We start from the raw sequence: 19,935 nt of genomic DNA on the forward strand, positions 1-19,935 counted from the left end.
CAGACACTATAGTTTAGGGTATCTGGAAAAATTTCAGCTCCTATTTTGGTCTGTCCTATAGATTCTAGCAAACTGACATTAGGTCATTTACATATTAAATTGAAAAATCAAGTTAAATATCGGCGGAAAATGTACCTGTGTCATCAATTTAAAATGTAACCAGGAAATTTCGTGGAAATTAATGCCAACCATCAAAAATCGGTTTCCTTGGTTTTCTTACACAAATCGTCCAGAGCTATGTTTCAAAAGTTTCGAATTATACTGTTTAGTATATTTTTATATTAAGATTAGTTAACATCTGGTATAAAAATTATTGAAATATTCAATTTGCTGAAAGTCTTTGAGCAAAATAAAAAAAAGCATGTCTAAAGAAAAAATTCGAAAATTTAGGTTAAGGACATTCACTTCCGTTTCCTGGAAATTCAGGAATTTTTGCTAAAGTACGCTTAGATTTGATTTTACATGAATAATGATTAACAGCGTGATTATTTAGTGATGTATTTGTACATGCAAAGTAAGTTTTAGTTAGTTCTTGGTCTTGAATATAGAATAAAATGTAAAATTTTGATTGGATACAGTTTTCGCGATAAAATTTGAGTTTCACTCAGTGACCGTTGTCAGTGTTCTCAGATCCCACTTTTTATATTCCCGCACTATTTGACAGGGTAGATGGCAGCCGTATTATTTTAGAAATTGCAAAAAGCATGGTTGATTTCACAACGCTAATGTAGAGGAGTGGACGGAAAGTAATGTCTCGAGTTGCTAGCCTAGGGCTAATAACCAGGTCTAAGTTTTCGTATCCTAGTTTTTTAAGGACATTCAGTAAATATAAAAGGTGGCTAGGGGTCCAGTAACCAGACCTCAAGACCTGGAGTCTAGAGGTCCGCATCCTGTGTATGGCTGGTAATCCGGTAATCAATATGAATTACTGAGAACGGTAGCTCGGAAGCTTTTATCAAATTTGTATTTTCTTTCGTAATTTTAACATGGATTGTGCTCATAAATTGTTGAATTTTTATTACTACTTGAGTAGATAACGGTGACTACTGGAAAATCGCTGTTAAAATTTCATATTCAGCATGCACCCAACCCGAGTGAGAACTATTTATAAATAAAATATTTACAAAAAACACGTAATATAAGTTTAACGGCAACTTTATTCAGATACTAAAGAAAACATTAAGTTTATTATTTTAATTTATTACTCCTGAGAAAAACAATTTGGTAAAAGCTTCCAATTATGGCATACAAATTGCTCTGCAATGTACTGTTTAAAATGGCGAGAAAAATACAAATTCAAACTTTTGAAATCATCTCCCGTTTTTAAAGATAAAACATAGTCTCCTCTTTGTAAATACTGTTCTCAGTATTCATACTGATTACCAGACCTCTAGACAGCCCTGTACGGGTTGTGTAGAGGTCCGTAAATCTCTAGACTCTGGGTCTAGAGGTCCGGTTACCGGACCCCTAGCCACTGCCGTAAATATATGAAAGTATCTAGCCGTCTACAGGGATCGAATTTTACTTTTTTTCCACACTAGCAATTTTTGCTAGTACCATTTTTTTGCACTAGCAAAATGGTGGGTTCCACTAGCAATTACTTAAAGGCTGTTTACGTGCTAAAATTATCAAGTTGTTTTGTTGTTGTTTGGTTTCATATAAAAGTTTAATATTCAGCTCTGTTTCCCACTTTTTCACGGTTCGAACAGGCCAGGACTTTCTGGTTTCGGAAGAAGGAGCCAAAGTACTCGATGATTCTTTGGATTTTTGGCTGGACTCGGAAGTTTTAGGTTATTTCAGGTCACTGCCTGTGGTATCACTAGCATTTTCTGTCTCCAAGGCCTTTTTCGCCCAAAGAAACTTGTTATTTTCCTCTCCATTTTCGCAGTTGCGAATCACCGACCAAAACGAAAACAAATATCGTCTAGATGCTTACTTAGATATCCGATAATTACATTTGTATAAAGCGACAAGCGTCTACAAGCGGTCACATGATTATAGTGCCATGATTTCTTACTCACATTTTTGAGTCGGCTAAAGGCTGAAAGCCTTTTGACGAGTCCTTGCTGTTCAGCGATTCTCTAAATGGACTGAATAACACGTGAAGGGATGTAGTTCCATTAGATTTCTCAAACTTCAAACAGTTCACTGCATGAATGAAGTTAAGTTGTGTCAATTTCCTTTGCTATGACCAATATACGATGTAATCTGTCATATTTATGACTTGTAATTGTGCAATACTCTAATGTAACTCATTAAGCATAAATGTGCATTTTAAGAATTGCGCAGGCTTACAAAGCTTGGGTAACATCCAGCGAAAGACAAAAAATAGTTCCACAGGGCTCCAGATAAGATGCGTATTAGCGTAAATTACGTATAGAAATAATGCAAATACGCATGTCTAATAATTTCTAAGCGTATAAAAACGTATATAAAATTACAGAAACGCACACAATGCTTTTTTAAAAACAAAATCTGAATCGTTTGGATGCGTTAGGTAACATAGCCGATCAGCCTTAATTCTCCCACATTGAACGTAAACACGCATCGTATGATTTCTATAAACTTTGCGTGGGTTGAATTTTGCATTGTATTAATCACTCCATTGATAGCTCTAATTTCCTCACTATTAAGCAGCCAAGCTCAATGGGCCATTGTCTGTGAAAGCTAAGTTTACAAAAAGCTGAAGGGGCCTTGACCTATTATTTTGGGGGAAAATTGCTTGGAATTCTTCAATACTGCATGATTTGAAATGCATTTTCTGAGGGAAAGGGGTCCCTGCTATAGAGAAAAAATGCTTTGTATGTATAAAATTTATTTAATCTTAAATATGAAAAACGTTAAAAATTTTCTCCAGTCAACTTTGATGCTCTTCTCAGTTAAATGAGTTTCAATTTTTTTTTATCCCTTTGAATACACAGTCATGGGTGCCATAGTTTAGATACAATCAGGTATCTGAAGTGTGGAATTCATAGCAAATCTGTAGTTCACTGGTACAGCTATATAGGCAGGGTTGCAAGTTTTCCGGTTTAATCCCGATTTCCATTTTTCCGAAGGTCCGAAAGATCATTTTTCCAAATTGTGTAAATCCATTGAGAATGGTGGAGGGGGAGGGGGTTTATGGACGCCAGACCCTGAAGATAGAACTCTGACTGATTCGCAGAAGTGCAGGTGCACGCAATTTCAGAAGCAGTGTGAACTATAGTTAAAACCCATTAAGATTTTTATTACACCCCTGTTAAGATTTTTAATACACAAATCCTACCATGTATTTTTCACAGTCATTAATTTATAAATTAAAGAAATGTGTTAATACTTGAATTAATGACATTTCTAAAAAAAAGTAAATAAAAACCTGTGTAATAGATGCATTAGTATTAGAATTTTCAAGACGAAATACTCTATAGTGTGCAACCTACATTTTTGACCAATCAGAGCGAGTTATTTAAAAAAAAAAATGTGGCTTCTTATTCCTTAAGACCAATGTGACTGTGGCAGTAATTTTCGATGAACAGCTCTATACGCTGAAGAGCGTCGACTGAATGCACATGCATTCCAATGACCGCCCCTTCATCGTATTTCAAAGGAAGCCGACACATTTTTGTTAGTCAAAGATAGGCGGGGAGTTCGACATGACTGACTCTGCATTTCTGATTGGTCAGACGTAGATTTCACACTATGTCAGATAGAGTCCATGAAGAGAATTCTTTGAGAAAAAGAAACCTTGGTCGGTCAGTCCGCTAGGCTCCGTTCCCTCCCAATCGGTTTCTTTTTCACGAAGAATTCACTTCATAAACTCTATCTATAGCATGTAGATACACTCCTATAAGAACCTCAAAAAATTATTTGTATGGCTCTGAAATTGCTAGAATTTCACAGCTTTGGAGGCCCCCTGGACCCACCAAGATTTTCAGGTTTTTCAAAATTTTCTACTTGCACCCCTGTGTAGGTATTACCAGTCTGAGTCAGTTTGATGTGCACAGTTTATTGTTATTGCTGAAGTGCAGTTTTCTGTGTAAAAATGGGTATGAATAAAAACTTTCAAAGAAATCAGCTTTGGTATTCCATGAGATGTGTTTTAGGCCTTCTTAAGTTGTACAGACATATGTTCAACATATATTATAGAAATGATTTAACAATATGTTAGTTGGAGCTGTTCTGACCAAATAAATATAATGTGCTGTCTTTATTTTACAGGTTAGCAAGATGTCAGGAAATCCAGATATTGCCAAATTTGTACGTAAGAAAATTGCACAGGACGAAGTTTGTGAATGCATATCCTTTTTGATATACATGCTCATACATTTATTCAGTAGAGTTACAATTGTTCTATGTTCAGAAGTATCAATGAAAGGAAAAAAGGGAAGTATACTAATACAAAAATGTCCTTTTTGCTTAGACCTAAACAACCGGTTGAATTGGGAAAATGTCATTAAATTGAGAAAAATTGAAATTTATCATAATGTATATAAAGATGATTGGGGAAACTTAGAGCTAGAGCTATTAAATATCTTTGAATTATTTTCTGTTCAGAGGTGTAATTTTTTTCACCACTCGCACTGTAGTGTAGGACTTGTAGTCAGTATAATCAGCTTGCCGGCAGTGAACTCTCACTTGGCCAAATAAAATTTCTTGCGTCAGCCCACCTGCTGGGTATCTATGGATCTCAGATGTGACACAGTACGAAATATAAGTATATAGTATTCATTGTAAAGATTAGAACAAAAATACTGACAAGTGAATCACAGTTGTAACAGGCAAACTTATAATGCACACCTGTTAATCATGATTGTTGTACGATTGAATTTTAATGTGTCTACCAACTTGAATATTGTTATCATTTTTCGAGATGTAATTCAGAACATATGACTTGAACATTGTTATCGTTTTTTTGCAAGGTAATTCAGAACATATTTAAATCAATTTTGGAAATGCTGTGTCTCAAAAAAAACCACTCAACCATTCAGTTGTATATGCAAGAAGTTTCTCTCGTCCTAGCACGACTTTAACTGGCCAATGCCAGCGGGCTCGTGGAATTTTACACCTCTAATGTTGAAGGACTTAGTGGGTCTTTATCACACTTGGTTCATAGTGTCTTTATCACACTTGGTTCATAGTGTCCTCATAAGATCTTCTCTCAGAATTGTTCAGATTGGGGCCTCCACCTGTTTTATGGGTTTTTAGCTCGACTATTCATAGAATAGTGAGCTATTGCACTCGCCCATGCGTCGGCGTCGGCGTCTGCGTCCGCGTCCGCGTCCCGATTTTGGTTAAGGTTTTGTATGTAAGCTGGTATCTCAGTAACCACTTGTGGGAATGGATTGAAACTTCACACACTTATTCACTGTGACAAACTGACTTACATTGCACAGGTTCCATAACTCTATTTTGCTTTTTTACAAAATTATGCCCCTTTTTCGACTTAGAAATTTTTGGTTAAGGTTTTGTATGTAAGCTGGTAACTCAGTAACCACTTGTGGGAATGGATTGAAACTTCACACACTTATTCACTGTGATGAACTGATCTACATTGCACAGGTTCCATAACTCTATTTTGCTTTTTTACAAAATTATGCCCCTTTTTCGACTTAGAAATTTTTGGTTAAGGTTTTGTATGTAAGCTGGTATCTCAGTACTTACTAATGGGAATGGATTGAAACTTCACATACTTGTTCACTATCATGATCTGACATGCACTAAGCAAGTCCCATAACTCTACTCTCTTTTTTTTTCAAAATTATGCCCCTTTTTCGACTTAGCAGTTTTTGGTTAAATTTTTGTATGTAATCTGATATCTCAGTATCCACTAATTGGAATGGATTGAAACTTCACACACTTGTTCACTGTCATGATCTAACATGCACTGTGAAGGTCCCATAACTCTACTTGGCATTTTTACAAAATTATGCCCCTTTGACTTAGCAGTTTTTAGCTCATCTGATTTTTTGAAAAAAAATGATGAGTTATTGTCATCACTTGAGCGGTTGTCGGCGTCGGCATCGGCGTCTGCGTCGGCGTTGCCTGGTTAAGTTTTATGTTTAGGTCAGCTTTTCCCCTAAACTATCAAAGCTATTGCTTTGAAACTTGGAATACTTGTTCACCATCATAAGCTGACCCTGTATAGCAAGAAACATAACTCCATCTTGATTTTTGCAAGATTTATGGCCCCTTTTGTACTTAGAAAATATCAGATTTCTTGGTTAAGTTTTATGTTTAGGTCAACTTTTCTCCTAAACTATCAAAGCTATTGCTTTGAAACTTGGAATACTTGTTCACCATCATAAGCAGACCCTGTACATCAAGAAACATAATTCCATCTTGCTTTTTGCAAGAATTATTGCCCCTTTTGGACTTAGAAAATCAGTTTTCTTGGTTAAGTTTTATGTTTAGGTCAGCTTTTCTCCTAAACTGTCAAAGCTATTGCTTTAAAACTTGCAACACTTGTTCACCATCATAAGTTGACCCTGTACAGCAAGAAACATAACTCCATCTTGCTTTTTGCAAGATTTATGGCCCCTTTTGTACTTAGAAAATATCAGATTTCTTGGTTAAGTTTTATGTTTAGGTCAACTTTTTCTCTTAAACTATCAAAGCTATTGCTTTGAAACTTGCAACACTTGTTCACCATCATAAGCTGACCCTGTACAGCAAGCAACATAACTCTATCCTGCTTTTTGCAATAATTATTGCCCCTTTTGGACTTAGAAAATCATTTTCTTGCTTGAGTATTATGTTTAAGTCCACTTTTCTCATAAACTATCAAACCTATTGCTTTAAAATTTGCAACAGTTTTTCACCATCATATGTGGACACTGAACATCAAGAAACATAACTCTATCCTGCTTTTTGCAAGAATGATGCCCCTTTTTAGACTTAGAAAATCATGGGTAGGACAATATTTCTATTACACAAAAAAAAATCAGATGAGCGTCAGCACCCGCAAGGCGGTGCTCTTGTTTGTTAAGTTTTTGTATGTAAGCTGGTATCTCAGTATCCACAAATTGGAAAGGATTGAAACTTCACACACTTGTTCACTGTCATGATATGACATGCAGTACAGAGGTTCAATTCCTCTACTTTGCATTTTACAAAATTATGCCCCTTTTTCAACTTTTGTATTCATTCAATTGACAAGGCTGTTGAATAGTCGAGCGTTGCTGTCCTCCGACAGCTCTTGTTTTTATACTAAACCTATGAATTATTATTCATGATTGTGTCATATACTCAAGGTCAAATAATCGAGGTGAGTTGAACGACCGGGCCAATGTAGCACTCTTGTTAGGTGAATGTTTCGCACATACATGTAAGCTGTATGTCAGGAACTATCATACTAAGTGCTTCCAAACACTTCTTTATTCTTCAACATCGTGACATGATAATTGTGAATCAGGATCCATATCTCTAACTTACAAAATTATGACTTTGTTTCAACATAGAAAAACTTCGGTAAAGCTAGTATTATGTGGAACGGTTTTAAATAATCTTGAGCACTTTCATTAGACAACTCTTGTTGTATTAGTCCTTAACATGACCACTGTATAGAGGGAGTGCTGGTTGTTGACAGTGTTGTGAAGACAAAGAAGTGTATCAGTCTGATAGAGAGACAAGGAGACCATGCGTAAGTTACATTTTTTAGCTTGACTATTGGAAGATTAGTTTTTCTACTCACACTGGCGTTTGTTGGCGTCACACCTTGGTTTAAAGTTTTGCATGCAAGAACATATAGCTATTATTTAAAGGCATTTAGCTTTGAAACTTTTTTTTTTCTAGGTCTATAACCAACCTCAGAGGATCAAGTCCCATAACTCTGACATGCATTTTAGCCTAATTATGCCCCCATTTGGATTTAGAACATCCTGGATTAAGTTTAGCAGGCAAGGTACTATCTCAAAAACTAATGCAAATATTAAACTGAAACTTAACATGTTTCTTCTGGTTAATAAAACTAGGTGATAACTCTGATATGTATTTTGCAAAATTTTGTCCTCTTTTGAACTGAAAAACTTCTGGTTAAAGTTTTGCATGCAAGTTACTATCTCCAAAAACTAATGCAGATACTGGATTGAATCTCTAGGTATTTTAACATTTAGGGTAGTATTCCTGCTTCTAGGACAACAATTCAAATAGTTGAGCATTGCGTGGCTGACAGACAGCTCTTTTTGTCATACATTTGTTTAAGGGAATCATCATTAGAGATTTATGTCAAAATATTATAATTTTGAAAGCATATATATGAGAAAGTGTGTAGATCACAGAAAATCATAGATGAAAATGATTGTAAGTGAATAAAGTGATACATTTTCTGTATGCTGAAAAGTACCAATGAAAGCCTACATGTTACTATTCTCCATGGTGGCAGTTTCAGATACAATGTAAAATTTTATATGTTTTGAATGTTGCCCTAAATATCTTGTCACTTCTTATTGACATGGTTACTATAATTAAAAAGTGTTTTTTTCTGTGTTCAAATCTAGAATGTTCCCATTTGTCTATAAATACTTGACAATGCTTTAAGTTCCAGTAATAGAATCAAAGCTAGTTTGATTGACCCCATATTGTGTGGATAATAATGTCTCTGGGCAAGACATATTGTTTTTTGCCCTGTCTGTCTGTCCGTCCTTCCGTACGTGACACTTCATTTCCGATCAATAACTGGAGAACCATTTGACCTAGAAGCTTCAAAGTTCATAGGGTGGCAGGGCTTGTAGAATAGACGACCCCTATTGTTTTTGGGGTCACTCTGTCAAAGGTCAAGGTCACAAGGGTCTGAACATGGAAAACCATTTCCGATCAATAACTTGAGAACCACTTGACCCAGAATGTTGAAACTTAATAGGATGATTGGACATGCAGAGTAGATGACCCCTATTGTTTTTTGGATCACTCCATTAAAGATCAAGGTCACAGATGCCTGAACATGGAAAACCATTTCAGATCAATAACTTGAGAACCACTTGACCCAGAATGTTAAAACTTCATAGGATGATTGGACATGCAGAGTAGATGACCCTTTTTAGCTCGACTATTCGAAGAATAGGGGAGCTATCCTACTCGCCCCGGCGTCGGCGTGAGCGTTAGCGTCACACAAATGTTAAAGTTTGCGTACCATCCCAAATATTTTCAAAGTCCATTGAGGTATTGCTTTGATATTTTGCATACTTGTTTACCATCATGACCCAAGTCTGTAAAAAGGAGGAGGCAACTCTTTCAAGCATTTTGACTGAATGATGGCCCCTTTTTGACTTAGAATAAATGTTAAAGTTTACCCCAAATATTTTCAAAGTCCATTGAGATATTGCTTTGATATTTTGCATACTTGTTTACCATCATGACCCCAGTCTGTAAAAAGGAGAAGGCAACTCTATCAAGCATTTTGACTGAATTATGGCCCCTTTTTGACTTAGAATAAATGTTAAAGTTTGTGTACCACCCCAAATATTTTCAAAGTGCATTGAGATATTGCTTTCATATTTTGCATACTTGTTTACCATCATGACCCCAGTCTGTAAAAAGGAGGAGGCAACTCTATCAAGCATTTTGACTGAATTATGGCCCCATTTCGACTTAGAATATGCTTATTGTAATGTTAAAGTTTTACTCATTGCTTATATTATACTATCAAGCACTGAGAACAGTTGAGCGTGCTATCCACTGACAGCTCTTGTTGATTTTGGGATCACTCTGTTAAAGGTCAAGGTCACAGGGGATGGACATGGAAAAACATTTCTGGTCAGTAACTTGAGAACCACTTGACCCAGAATGTTGAAACTTCATAGGATGATTGGACATGCAGAGTAGATGACCCTTTTTGATTTTGGGATCATTCTATTAAAGGTCAAGGTCACAGGGACCTGGACATGGAAAACCATTTCAGATCAATAACTTGAGAACCACTTGACCCAGAATGTTAAAACTTCATAGGATGATTGGACATGCAGAGTAGATGACCCTTTTTAGCTCGACTATTCGATGATAGGGGAGCTATCCTCAAATGTTAAAAGTTTGCGTACCATCCCAAATATTTTCAAAGTCCATTGAGGTATTGCTTTGATATTTTGCATACTTGTTTACCATCATGACCCCAGCCTGTAAAAAGGAGGAGGCAACTCTTTCAAGCATTTTGACTGAATTATGGCCCCTTTTGGACTTAGAATAAATGTTAAAGTTTACCCCAAATATTTTCAAAGTCCATTGAGATATTGCTTTGATATTTTGCATACTTGTTTACCATCATGACCCAAGTCTGTAAAATGGAGGAGGCAACTCTATCAAGCATTTTGACTGAATTATGGCCCCTTTTTGACTTAGAATAAATGTTAAAGTTTGTGTACCACCCCAAATATTTTCAAAGTCCATTGAGATATTGCTTTCATATTTTGCACACTTGTTTACCATCATGACCCCAGTCTGTAAAAAGGAGGAGGCAACTCTATCAAGCATTTTGACTTAATTATGGCCCCTTTTCGACTTAGAATATGCTTATTGTAATGTTAAAGTTTTACTCATTGCTTATATTATACTATCAAGCACTGAGAACAGTTGAGCGTGCTATCCACTGACAGCTCTTGTTGATTTTGGGATCACTCTATTAAAGGTCAAGGTCACAGGGGATGGACATGGAAAAACATTTCCGGTCAGTAACTTGAGAACCACTTGACCCAGAATGTTGAAACTTCATAGGATGATTGGACATGCAGAGTAGATGACCCTTTTTGATTTTGGGATCATTCTATTAAAGGTCAAGGTCACAGGGGCCTGGACATGGAAATCCATTTCCAGTCAATAACTTGAGAACCATTTGACCTAGAACCTTCAAATTTCCTAGGGTGATAGGAGTTACAGAGTAGATGACCCCTATTGTTTTTGGGGTCACACTATCAAAATTCAAGGTCACAGGGGGCTGAACATAGAAAAGTCTTTTCTATCAATAACTTGAGAACCACTTGACCCAGAATGTTGAAACTATATAGGATGATTGGACATGCAGAGTAGATGGCCCCTACTGATTTTGGGGTCACTCGATCAAAGGTCAAATCACAGGGGTCTGAACATGGAAAACAGTTTCCAATTCATAACTTGAGAACCACTAAGCCTAGAATGTTGAAACTTTGTGGAATGATTGGACATGCCAAGTAGATGGTTCCTATTGCAGCCAACCATCAGTGTCGCTTTGTCTTTCGCTCCTGTCCCTTATTGACTTCCTGCCTATATGACTATGCATTGGGGGAGACATGTGCTTTTCTACAAAAGTATCTTCTAGTTTTCATTTGTTTATCTGTCTATCTTGGTAAAATATTGCACTTCTTCATATTCTGTTGTCTGCTTTCGGTCTGGTGATAAGCAGGTGATACATTATAATTTGTTTCATAACAGATGTATTATAGTACTTTTATGTATGAGAGTAGATCAGTTAATCTCAGTTCTCACATGACAAAGTTAATGTAAGTAACAACAACAAATTTATATGTAGGAATAGGACTTCATGTATTTAGCTGTTCACAATAAAGAGCAAAGTCATGAAATTGGTTTGTGACGGATTTGCAGATGGTGAACATGAACTGCTAATAGATTGAAACATTTTTTGTTTGTGAAGATATAATGTTAACCTTTAGCCTGATGGCAGCAAGTGATTTTTTCTCTGTGACCAGTGCAGACCAAGATGAGCCAGCAGGTCCATGAAGATGAAATAATTAAGCAAGCCTTACTAAATGATGGCAGACATGTACTGCCAAAAGCATATATCACTAGCAAAAGCAAGACCAGTTTTCACATTATATAGCCCATGTAATCACGAGGAAATAATGACCATATCTCCTTCAAAATCTATACTGCAAACAAACAAAAATATATGAGTACCATATTTACCAAAAATAAAACCCAAGTTATGAAATTGTCATGTTCAAAAGAAGTTGAATAATGCAAGGGAGATAATCTAGATCAAATGAAAGGAATAATTTGGCATTTTTATGTCAATCAATTGTTTGTTATATAAAACTGAATCAGATAACAGTCACATGTTATCCTACTGGAATTTTACAGCTGTATTTGATAGTACTTCCTTGTTTTGTTTTCTTACATGTGTAAACAACAGCATCCAGGAAGAATATTTTATCACATACTATTTACTCTGTACTGCTCAAATTAGATAAATTCTGTTGATATGAATGGACTGTTCATTGAAGTTTACACATAAAGTTTTAATATTTCCTGTAAAGACTTTAAGTTGATTCATTAAATAACTTGGTGGATTAAGATCTGTTCTGGATAACTGCAGCAGTAAGAGTATTTTCTAGCTATAACATTACAGTTTAAAGCTAGATATGCACTTTTTGGGCCATATATGTTTAAAGCGACTGGCCTCCAGGTCGTTCAACAACAAATTTTAAAATTTTTTTTAGATATCTTGAAATAAATGCTATATTTCTTAAGAAAGCTTTAAAACTTAATTACTGACAAACTTTATGTTACGGAAACACATGAGAATTTGCTGTTATTACTACTTTTTACGATGAAAATCGAAAAGCATTTGTCACGCTTTTACTGCAGGTAAACTGTCTCAGTTATAGATATCTATATTTTGAAGTCATTATTCACTACTTCAGCTATAGCGCTATTGGTTACGATGACGGGAAAATGTCTTTATTGCTGCAGCGGTCCAGGGTTTGATTCCCAATGCGATCATCTTTTTTTTTTTATTCAGAATTTTAAAAATATTTTAGAAACAAAAATTCATATTCTAATGTTCATAATATGACCAAACTTCAATTTTAAAGAAAGATTATTTTTTAGCCAAATCTGGAGGTCAGTGCCTTTAAGTTCATTTGAATCTTAAATTATCATTGTTATGTTCTTTTATGTTAAAATTAACTATTTAACACGGTTTCCAATTTTCATTCAAATCCGTCAAAATTTGGTAGAGTTAAAAATGTGGAATCAGAAAATTTGTTGAGTACTATATATGTATCTTGTCTCTAACACTGACTGGCCCTTAACATTACATTTGAACATATATCATGACAAAGGTTTTGGCTTATACTTGGTTTAAATTTCAATTTTAGAATTATGTCTTCCAAATTTCTAAGGAGACTTGTAAATATTTTTGTCCATCTTCAAATCCTGTCTACACCCTGTCATAATCTTTTCCCTCATTTGTATTGCATAAAATGTTTACCATAATTTTTTCGCATGCAGATCTCTCCTTTCAGACAAGTAAGTTCAAGGTTATATGGATATGTAATAGATCAACAGGCAATTTTGTGTTTTGACTAGATCTGATTTAGTCTTTATGCTGTCAGTGACATTGCAGAGCATTTTGTACAGTTTAGATTTTATCTCATTTTGTTAACCACAATACTGAAAATCTGCTGTTGTATTGAATTTTGACACAATTTCATTTCCCTGTTAAATTACCATAACTGTTCCAGCATATTAAACTCCGCCACAGGCGAAACATTTTGGGGCGGGCGAAAAGTTGGAAAAATCTTTGGCAGTATTCCCTGCTGGAGGAAAGCATAATAACAAATTCTTTATGTATTTCCAGTGACAGAGGGTTATACCCCCTTAACTGTACAGAAAAGCTCATCGAATTAGGCCACACCACATGGATCTGTCTTTAGCATCCCCATCATTTTTAGCTTGACTATTCGAAGAATAGTAGAGCTATCCTACTCACCACGGCGTCGGCGTCGGTATCAGCGTCACACCTTGGTTAAGTTTTTCGTACCAGTCCACATTTTGACAAAGTCTTTTGAGATAAAGCTTTGAAACTTTCAACACTTGTTTACCACCATCATGGCCAGTTATAGGCAAGAGCACATAACTCCATCAAGGATTTTGGCTGAATTATGGCCCCCTTTTAACTTAGAAATCATGGTTAAGTTTTTCGTACCAGTTCATTTTTTGACAAAGTCTTTTAAGATAAAGCTTTGAAACTTTCAACACTTGTTTACCATCACCACGGCCAGTTATAGGCAAGAGTACATAACTCCATCAAGGATTTTGGCTGAATTATGGCCCCTTTCAACTTAGAAATCTTGGTTAAGTTTTTCGTACCAGTTCGTATTTTGACAAAGTCTTTTGAGATAAAGCTTTGAAACTTTCAACACTTGTTTACCATCACCATGTCCAGTTATAGGCAAGAGCACATAACTCCATCAAGGATTTTGGCTGAATTATGGCCCTTTTTGACTTAGAAATCTGGGTTAATATTTCGTACCAGTTCATATTTTGACAAAGTCTTTTGAGATAAAGCTTTGAAACTTTCAACACCTGTTTACCATCACCATATCCAGTTGTAGGCAAGAGTACATAACTCCATCAAGGATTTTGGCTGAATTATGGCCCCTTTTTGACTTAGAAATCTGGGTTAATATTTCGTACCAGTTCATATTTTGACAAAGTCTTTTGAGATAAAGCTTTGAAACTTTCAACACCTGTTTACCATCACCATATCCAGTTATAGGCAAGAGTACATAACTCCATCAAGGATTTTGGCTGAATTATGCCCCCTTTTGACTTAGAAATCTTGGTTAAGTTTTTCGTACCAGTTCATATTTTTTGTAAAGTGTTTGACATATGACTTTGAAAGTTTTATCACTTGTTTAGTATAATAGTCTCTATCAGTAGGAAAGAGTACATAACTCTCTGTCATCTATTTTGGCTGAATTATGGCCCTTTTTGGACTTTGAAATTGGTTCTGTTTTCATACAAGTCCATGTTTTGTCAAAACTATTTGAGATATGGCTTTTAAACTTTGAACACTTGTTTATCATTATGATTTCCATTTGTAGGCAAGAGTACATAACTATTTTGACTGAATTATGGCCCTTTTTGGACTTTGAAATTGGTTCATACATTGCCATTTAGTGCAAGACTTATTGAAATCAACAAATACGGGAACATTGTTTGTCTAATGTATTTGTTTCTTTTGTCTGAATATCTGTAGAAATATTTTGACCCCATTCTTCAATCAATTCTTTGAATAGTCGAGCGCGCTGTCATCCGACAGCTCTTGTTCAAAATCTACTTCCGTGGCAGGAAATAACAAACAAAGTGTAAAAAACAAACAAATTTACCAGTACACCTATGAAAAACAATTGCATTAAAATTGTTTGATGCATGTCTCTGTGAAAGTGTTTGATAGCTAAACAAGGGCTAAATAAATACAAATAAATGGGCACATTTGAAGACTGAAGACAAGTTGCACATGTCTACTTGATGTCGATTTTGTTGTTTACTTAGCTTCATTTGAGAAACTATAGGCAGAGTTTAGTGCACAGTGGTCTTATGTAGATGTAATTTTTAGCTCGACTATTCGAAGAATAGGGGAGCTATCCTACTCGCCGCGGCGTTGGCGTTAGCGTGAGTGTGAGCGTCACACAAATGTTAAAGTTTGCGAACCACCCATAATATTTTCAAAGTCCATTGAGATATTGCTTTCATATTTTGCATACTTGTTTACCATCATGACCCCAGTCTGTAAAAAGTAGGAGGCAACTCTATCAAGCATTTTGACTGAATTATGGCCCCTTTTCGACTTAGAATAAATGTTAAAGTTTGCGTACCACCCCAAACATTTTCAAAGTCCATTGAGATATTGCTTTCATATTTTGCATACTTGGTTACCATTATGACCCCAGTCTGTAAAAAGGAGGAGGCAACTCTATCAAGCATTTTGACTGAATTATGGCCCCTTTTCAACTTAGAATAAATGTTGAAGTTTGCGTACCACCCCAAATATTTTCAAAGTCCATGGAGATATTGCTTTCATATTTTGCATACTTGTTTACCATTATGACCCCAGTCTGTAAAAAAGAGGAGGCAACTCTATCAAGCATTTTGACTGAATTATGGCCCCTTTTCGACTTAGAATATGCTTATTGTTATGTTAAAGTTTTACTCATTGCTTATATTATACTGTCAAGCACTGAGAATAGTCAAGCGCGCTGTCCACTGACAGCTCTTGTTTGAAAAAGGAGCTACATCTCCAGAAAAAATTATTGAAAATGAAAGTCCCGATAGCTTTATGTAGATGATATAATACCAAGTATGGAAACTGTAGGAGTTGAAGACACAATGTTCTGATATATTAGTGATAGTCTAAAAAGGGCCTTTTCTCAAAACAAAAATAACTGGACAGTAATATGTGCATGTGCACTTCATGTTGTTGATGAATACCAGGTTCCATTTATATTGGATGGAACCTGTAGGAGGAATGGAGTACACTTAGTTCTGATGTAGTAATGATATTTTAAAATCCACAAAAAGGACCATGACACCTGAAAAAGCAACCAGAAATGGAAGTCCTGACACTAAGCGTGTGTCCACTTCATGTTGATGATGTGTACCAAGTTTCATTTTGAATTGCGTTGAAACTGTAGGAGGGCTTGAGTACACAAGAAAGCGTGATAGACATAGAGACTGACAGACAGACAGTTGTTACAACATATGCCTTCCAGGTCTTCAGTACTGGCACCATTAAAACGTATAGTTTAACAGTAGATGTACTTTAAGCAGTTGAAACATAAAAGTGTAATGCTTAAAAGTAATGCTGTACTTTTTTTGAAGACATTGTTTTCATGAACTGCTTGATGGATTCTTACTAACTTTGGTCAAAAGCATCCTTGTATGGGCCTTTATAAAGTTTATTAGGTTCGGTGAGCTACTAATAGTATGATTTGTCACATGAGCCGTGCCATGAGAAAACCAGCATAGTGGGTTTGCGACCAGCATGGATCCAGACCAGCCTTCGCATCCGCGCAGTCTGGTCAGGATCCATGCTGTTCGCTTTTAAAGCCTATTGCAATTAGGGAAACCATTAGCGAACAGCATGGATCCTGACCAGACTGCACGGATGCGCAGGCTGGTCTGGATCCATGCTGGTCGCAAAGCCACTATGTTGGTTTTCTCATGGCATGGCTCACATATTTTCACAAGGTTAGATATTGTAAGACAGTGGAAACGTAAAGTGTAGCAAAACTTTTAATTAAATATACATTGAAATTACATGTTTCATTATAGATGTAGGGGAAATATCTTGTACTGTGGTATCATGTATACTGTATATTTGTTTCCTGTGATATTTCAGGTTGTTTATATTTTCAAGTCGGACCAGCCCCTGTTTGTCGGAGAGTGATTTAAGGTTAGAGCAGGTGTTTCCGGTTGATTCAGATCTTAGATGTGCCTCAGGTAATATGTTCATATATTGTCGAATTTCCTCACTGTTTTAAGTATTTCAGACTCAAATTTTAATTGCCACTATTGACTGATAATACTGTAAAATCATTAAATTTCGTGGGCAGGAAATTTTGTGGTTTTAGTCAAAATGGCAATTTCATGGGCATCTGAATTCGTGGATTTCAACTTTGAACATAAAATGAAGGGAAATTTTACTTGTTCCTTGGGATTAATTTTTGTGGATTGACTCAACCACGAAATCCACGAAAATTAGTTCCCCACAAATATTAATGATTTCACAGTATATTTTTTTTTTTCATTTTAGAAAATGTATCGTTTTCTGTCTTTTTACTTTTTATATATCTCTCTCTCAGAGACTGAATAGGATGTATATTTTCATGCTGTACTGTGTTGATGTACCTTAAACCCAAAATCAAATAAAAATTGTTGAGATAGGGCAGCATAGTGTATCAGTATGCTATAGCAACATAACATAGCTGTATACCATATGTGTCCAAAGACATGCAAGGTACAGATAAGTAGCCCTTAAACTTATCTCATTACATATATTTAAAGTATACACTCTACATTTCATATTAATTTTCAAAAATGCTTCTTTTGACAGCTTTGAAAGAAATTTAATATTTTGTAGTTTGATCAAACATAATTGAGGGTCAATTCAGTATTACTGGCCCTTACATTAGTTCGTCCATAGCAGTAATTTGTCTGAGCAGTACCGGTAATTCATCATAGCAGTAATTATATGCCCAAAGGGACATATTATATTGAAAAGGGTGTCCGTTCGTCCATCCATCCGTCCATCCGTTAGCAATTTTGCTCTGTAACTCTTGAACCCCTTGAAGGATTTCGAAGAAACTTGACATAAATGTTCACCACATCGACGCAACATGCAGAGTGCATGTTCTGGATGGCTCACATCAAGGTCACACTTAGGGGTCAAAGGTCATATGACTGTTTCTTGTCTGCTCTGTAACTCTTGAACTGCTTGAAGGATTTTATAGAAACTTTGCACAAATGTTAACCACATCAAGATGACACGCATGTTTCGGATGGTTCGCTTTAAGGTCAAGTTCACACTTAGGGGTCAAATGTCATACCTGAACCCCTTGTAGGATTTCGAAGAAACTTGACACAAATGTTCACCACATCGAGATGACATGCAGAGTGCATGTTTCGAATGGCTTGCTTCAAGGTAAAGGTCACACTTAGGGATCATACCTTCCGGCTTATATTGCTCCGCATTGTGGTGCTTTTGATAATCCTAGCAGTAATTTGACCTAGCAGTAACTCATCCTAGCAGTAATTCGTCCTATCAGTAATTTGTCCTAGTACTAATTCATCCTAGCAGTAATTTATCTTAGCAGTGATTCATTTTTGCAGTAAATCTCCCTAGTAGTTACTCTGTTAAACATGATGCAGTCCTTGAAAGAGAAAGAGAATGTAATGCTGTCATGGACAAGAATATTTAAAGTTGGTTTTACACATAGAGAAGTTTTATTGAAATAATTCCTGCTGAAGATAATTATGTTTCTATATGTGGAAGATAATTACCTGTATTGTAATTAGAAATATTTAAGAGCACAGAGACATTAGGCTCAGTCTGCATGCAACATTTGTCAGACCTTTAATGATTTATGATTGACAGGTCCTGATAAATGATCAATTTGTGCATTATGTCTTCAGCAAATATGTCTTTTAACATTTTTTGTGTCTGGTATTGATGAAATTAAAGCAGTCAGAAAGAAGAGGTTGTTAAGTCACTAAATGTTGTGTCTAGGACAGTGCAAAGTTTTATGCTGATTCTTGAAAGCACTATTACTGATATATGAGCCACGCCATGGGAAAACCAACATAGTGGGTATGCGACCAGCATGGATCCAGACCAGCCTGCGCATCTGCGCAGTCTGGTCAGGATCCATGCTGTTCGCTTTTAAAGCCTATTGGAATTGGAGAAACTATTAGCGAACAGCATGGATCCTGACCAGACTGCGCGGATGTGCAGGCTGGTCTGGATCCATGCTGGTCGCATACCCACTATGTTGGTTTTCCCATGGCACGGCTCATATGATGTCTGCTGAAGAATTTGAAGAAAAAATAGACATTAGACAATGCAGAAATATGTGCCCTGCATGGCTGAGTCTAAAAATGGTTCTGTTGACTGGATTTAAATCACTTGCCTGTCATCTCTGTCATGTGAAGGTCGCCAGTTATACTCAGGTGCTTGTCTGTACCTGAAATTATGTTGGGAGGGGCACTTTACATCTGTCTCATTAATAAAAGCTGGAAAGTTAATGTATTACCTGAATTGTGTCAGAGTGGCTTGTTTGTAGTCCATTGATTTTCATTGCCTGTTTTGTTTTTTTACAGAACCTCCACAGAAAGATGGTTCCTCTAATCAAGGTAATGATATTTAATTAAGAAAAGTATATCAAAGCTTTTTTTCTATATTCCTGTTTAGGCAGTGTTCTTTTATTTTGGAATTGTTGGGTAATTTTAATGTGCTGTCTATAAATCATAATTTGAGCTGCGCCATGGGAAAACCAACATAGTGGCTTTGCGACTAGCATGGATCCAGACCAGCCTTCGCATCCGTGCAGTCTAGTCAGGCTCCATGCTGTTCGCTTTTAAAGCCTGTTGGAATTGGAGAAACTGTTAGCGAACAGCATGGATCCTGACCAGACTGCGCGGATGCACAGGCTGGTCTGGATCCATGCTGGTCGCAAACCCACTATGTTGGTT

General features: G+C 36.2%; 1 protein-coding gene across 1 annotated transcript in view; it reads left to right on the forward strand.

The window, feature by feature from the left end:
- Positions 1-394: 394 nt before the first annotated feature.
- LOC123551873 (inositol polyphosphate 5-phosphatase OCRL-like) overlaps positions 395-19,935 on the forward strand; it is a 61,570-nt gene continuing 42,029 nt past the window's right edge. The window contains exons 1-5 of the mRNA XM_053541419.1: positions 395-514; positions 4,198-4,274; positions 7,535-7,618; positions 17,087-17,187; positions 19,564-19,596. Of these exons, the coding sequence (XP_053397394.1) occupies positions 4,207-4,274; positions 7,535-7,618; positions 17,087-17,187; positions 19,564-19,596 (286 nt within the window). The 5' untranslated portion in view covers positions 395-514; positions 4,198-4,206. The remainder of the gene's footprint in view (positions 515-4,197; positions 4,275-7,534; positions 7,619-17,086; positions 17,188-19,563; positions 19,597-19,935) is intronic.

Source organism: Mercenaria mercenaria, chromosome 4, assembly GCF_021730395.1.
Source record: "Mercenaria mercenaria strain notata chromosome 4, MADL_Memer_1, whole genome shotgun sequence".
Classification (NCBI taxonomy): Eukaryota; Metazoa; Mollusca; class Bivalvia; order Venerida; family Veneridae; genus Mercenaria; species Mercenaria mercenaria.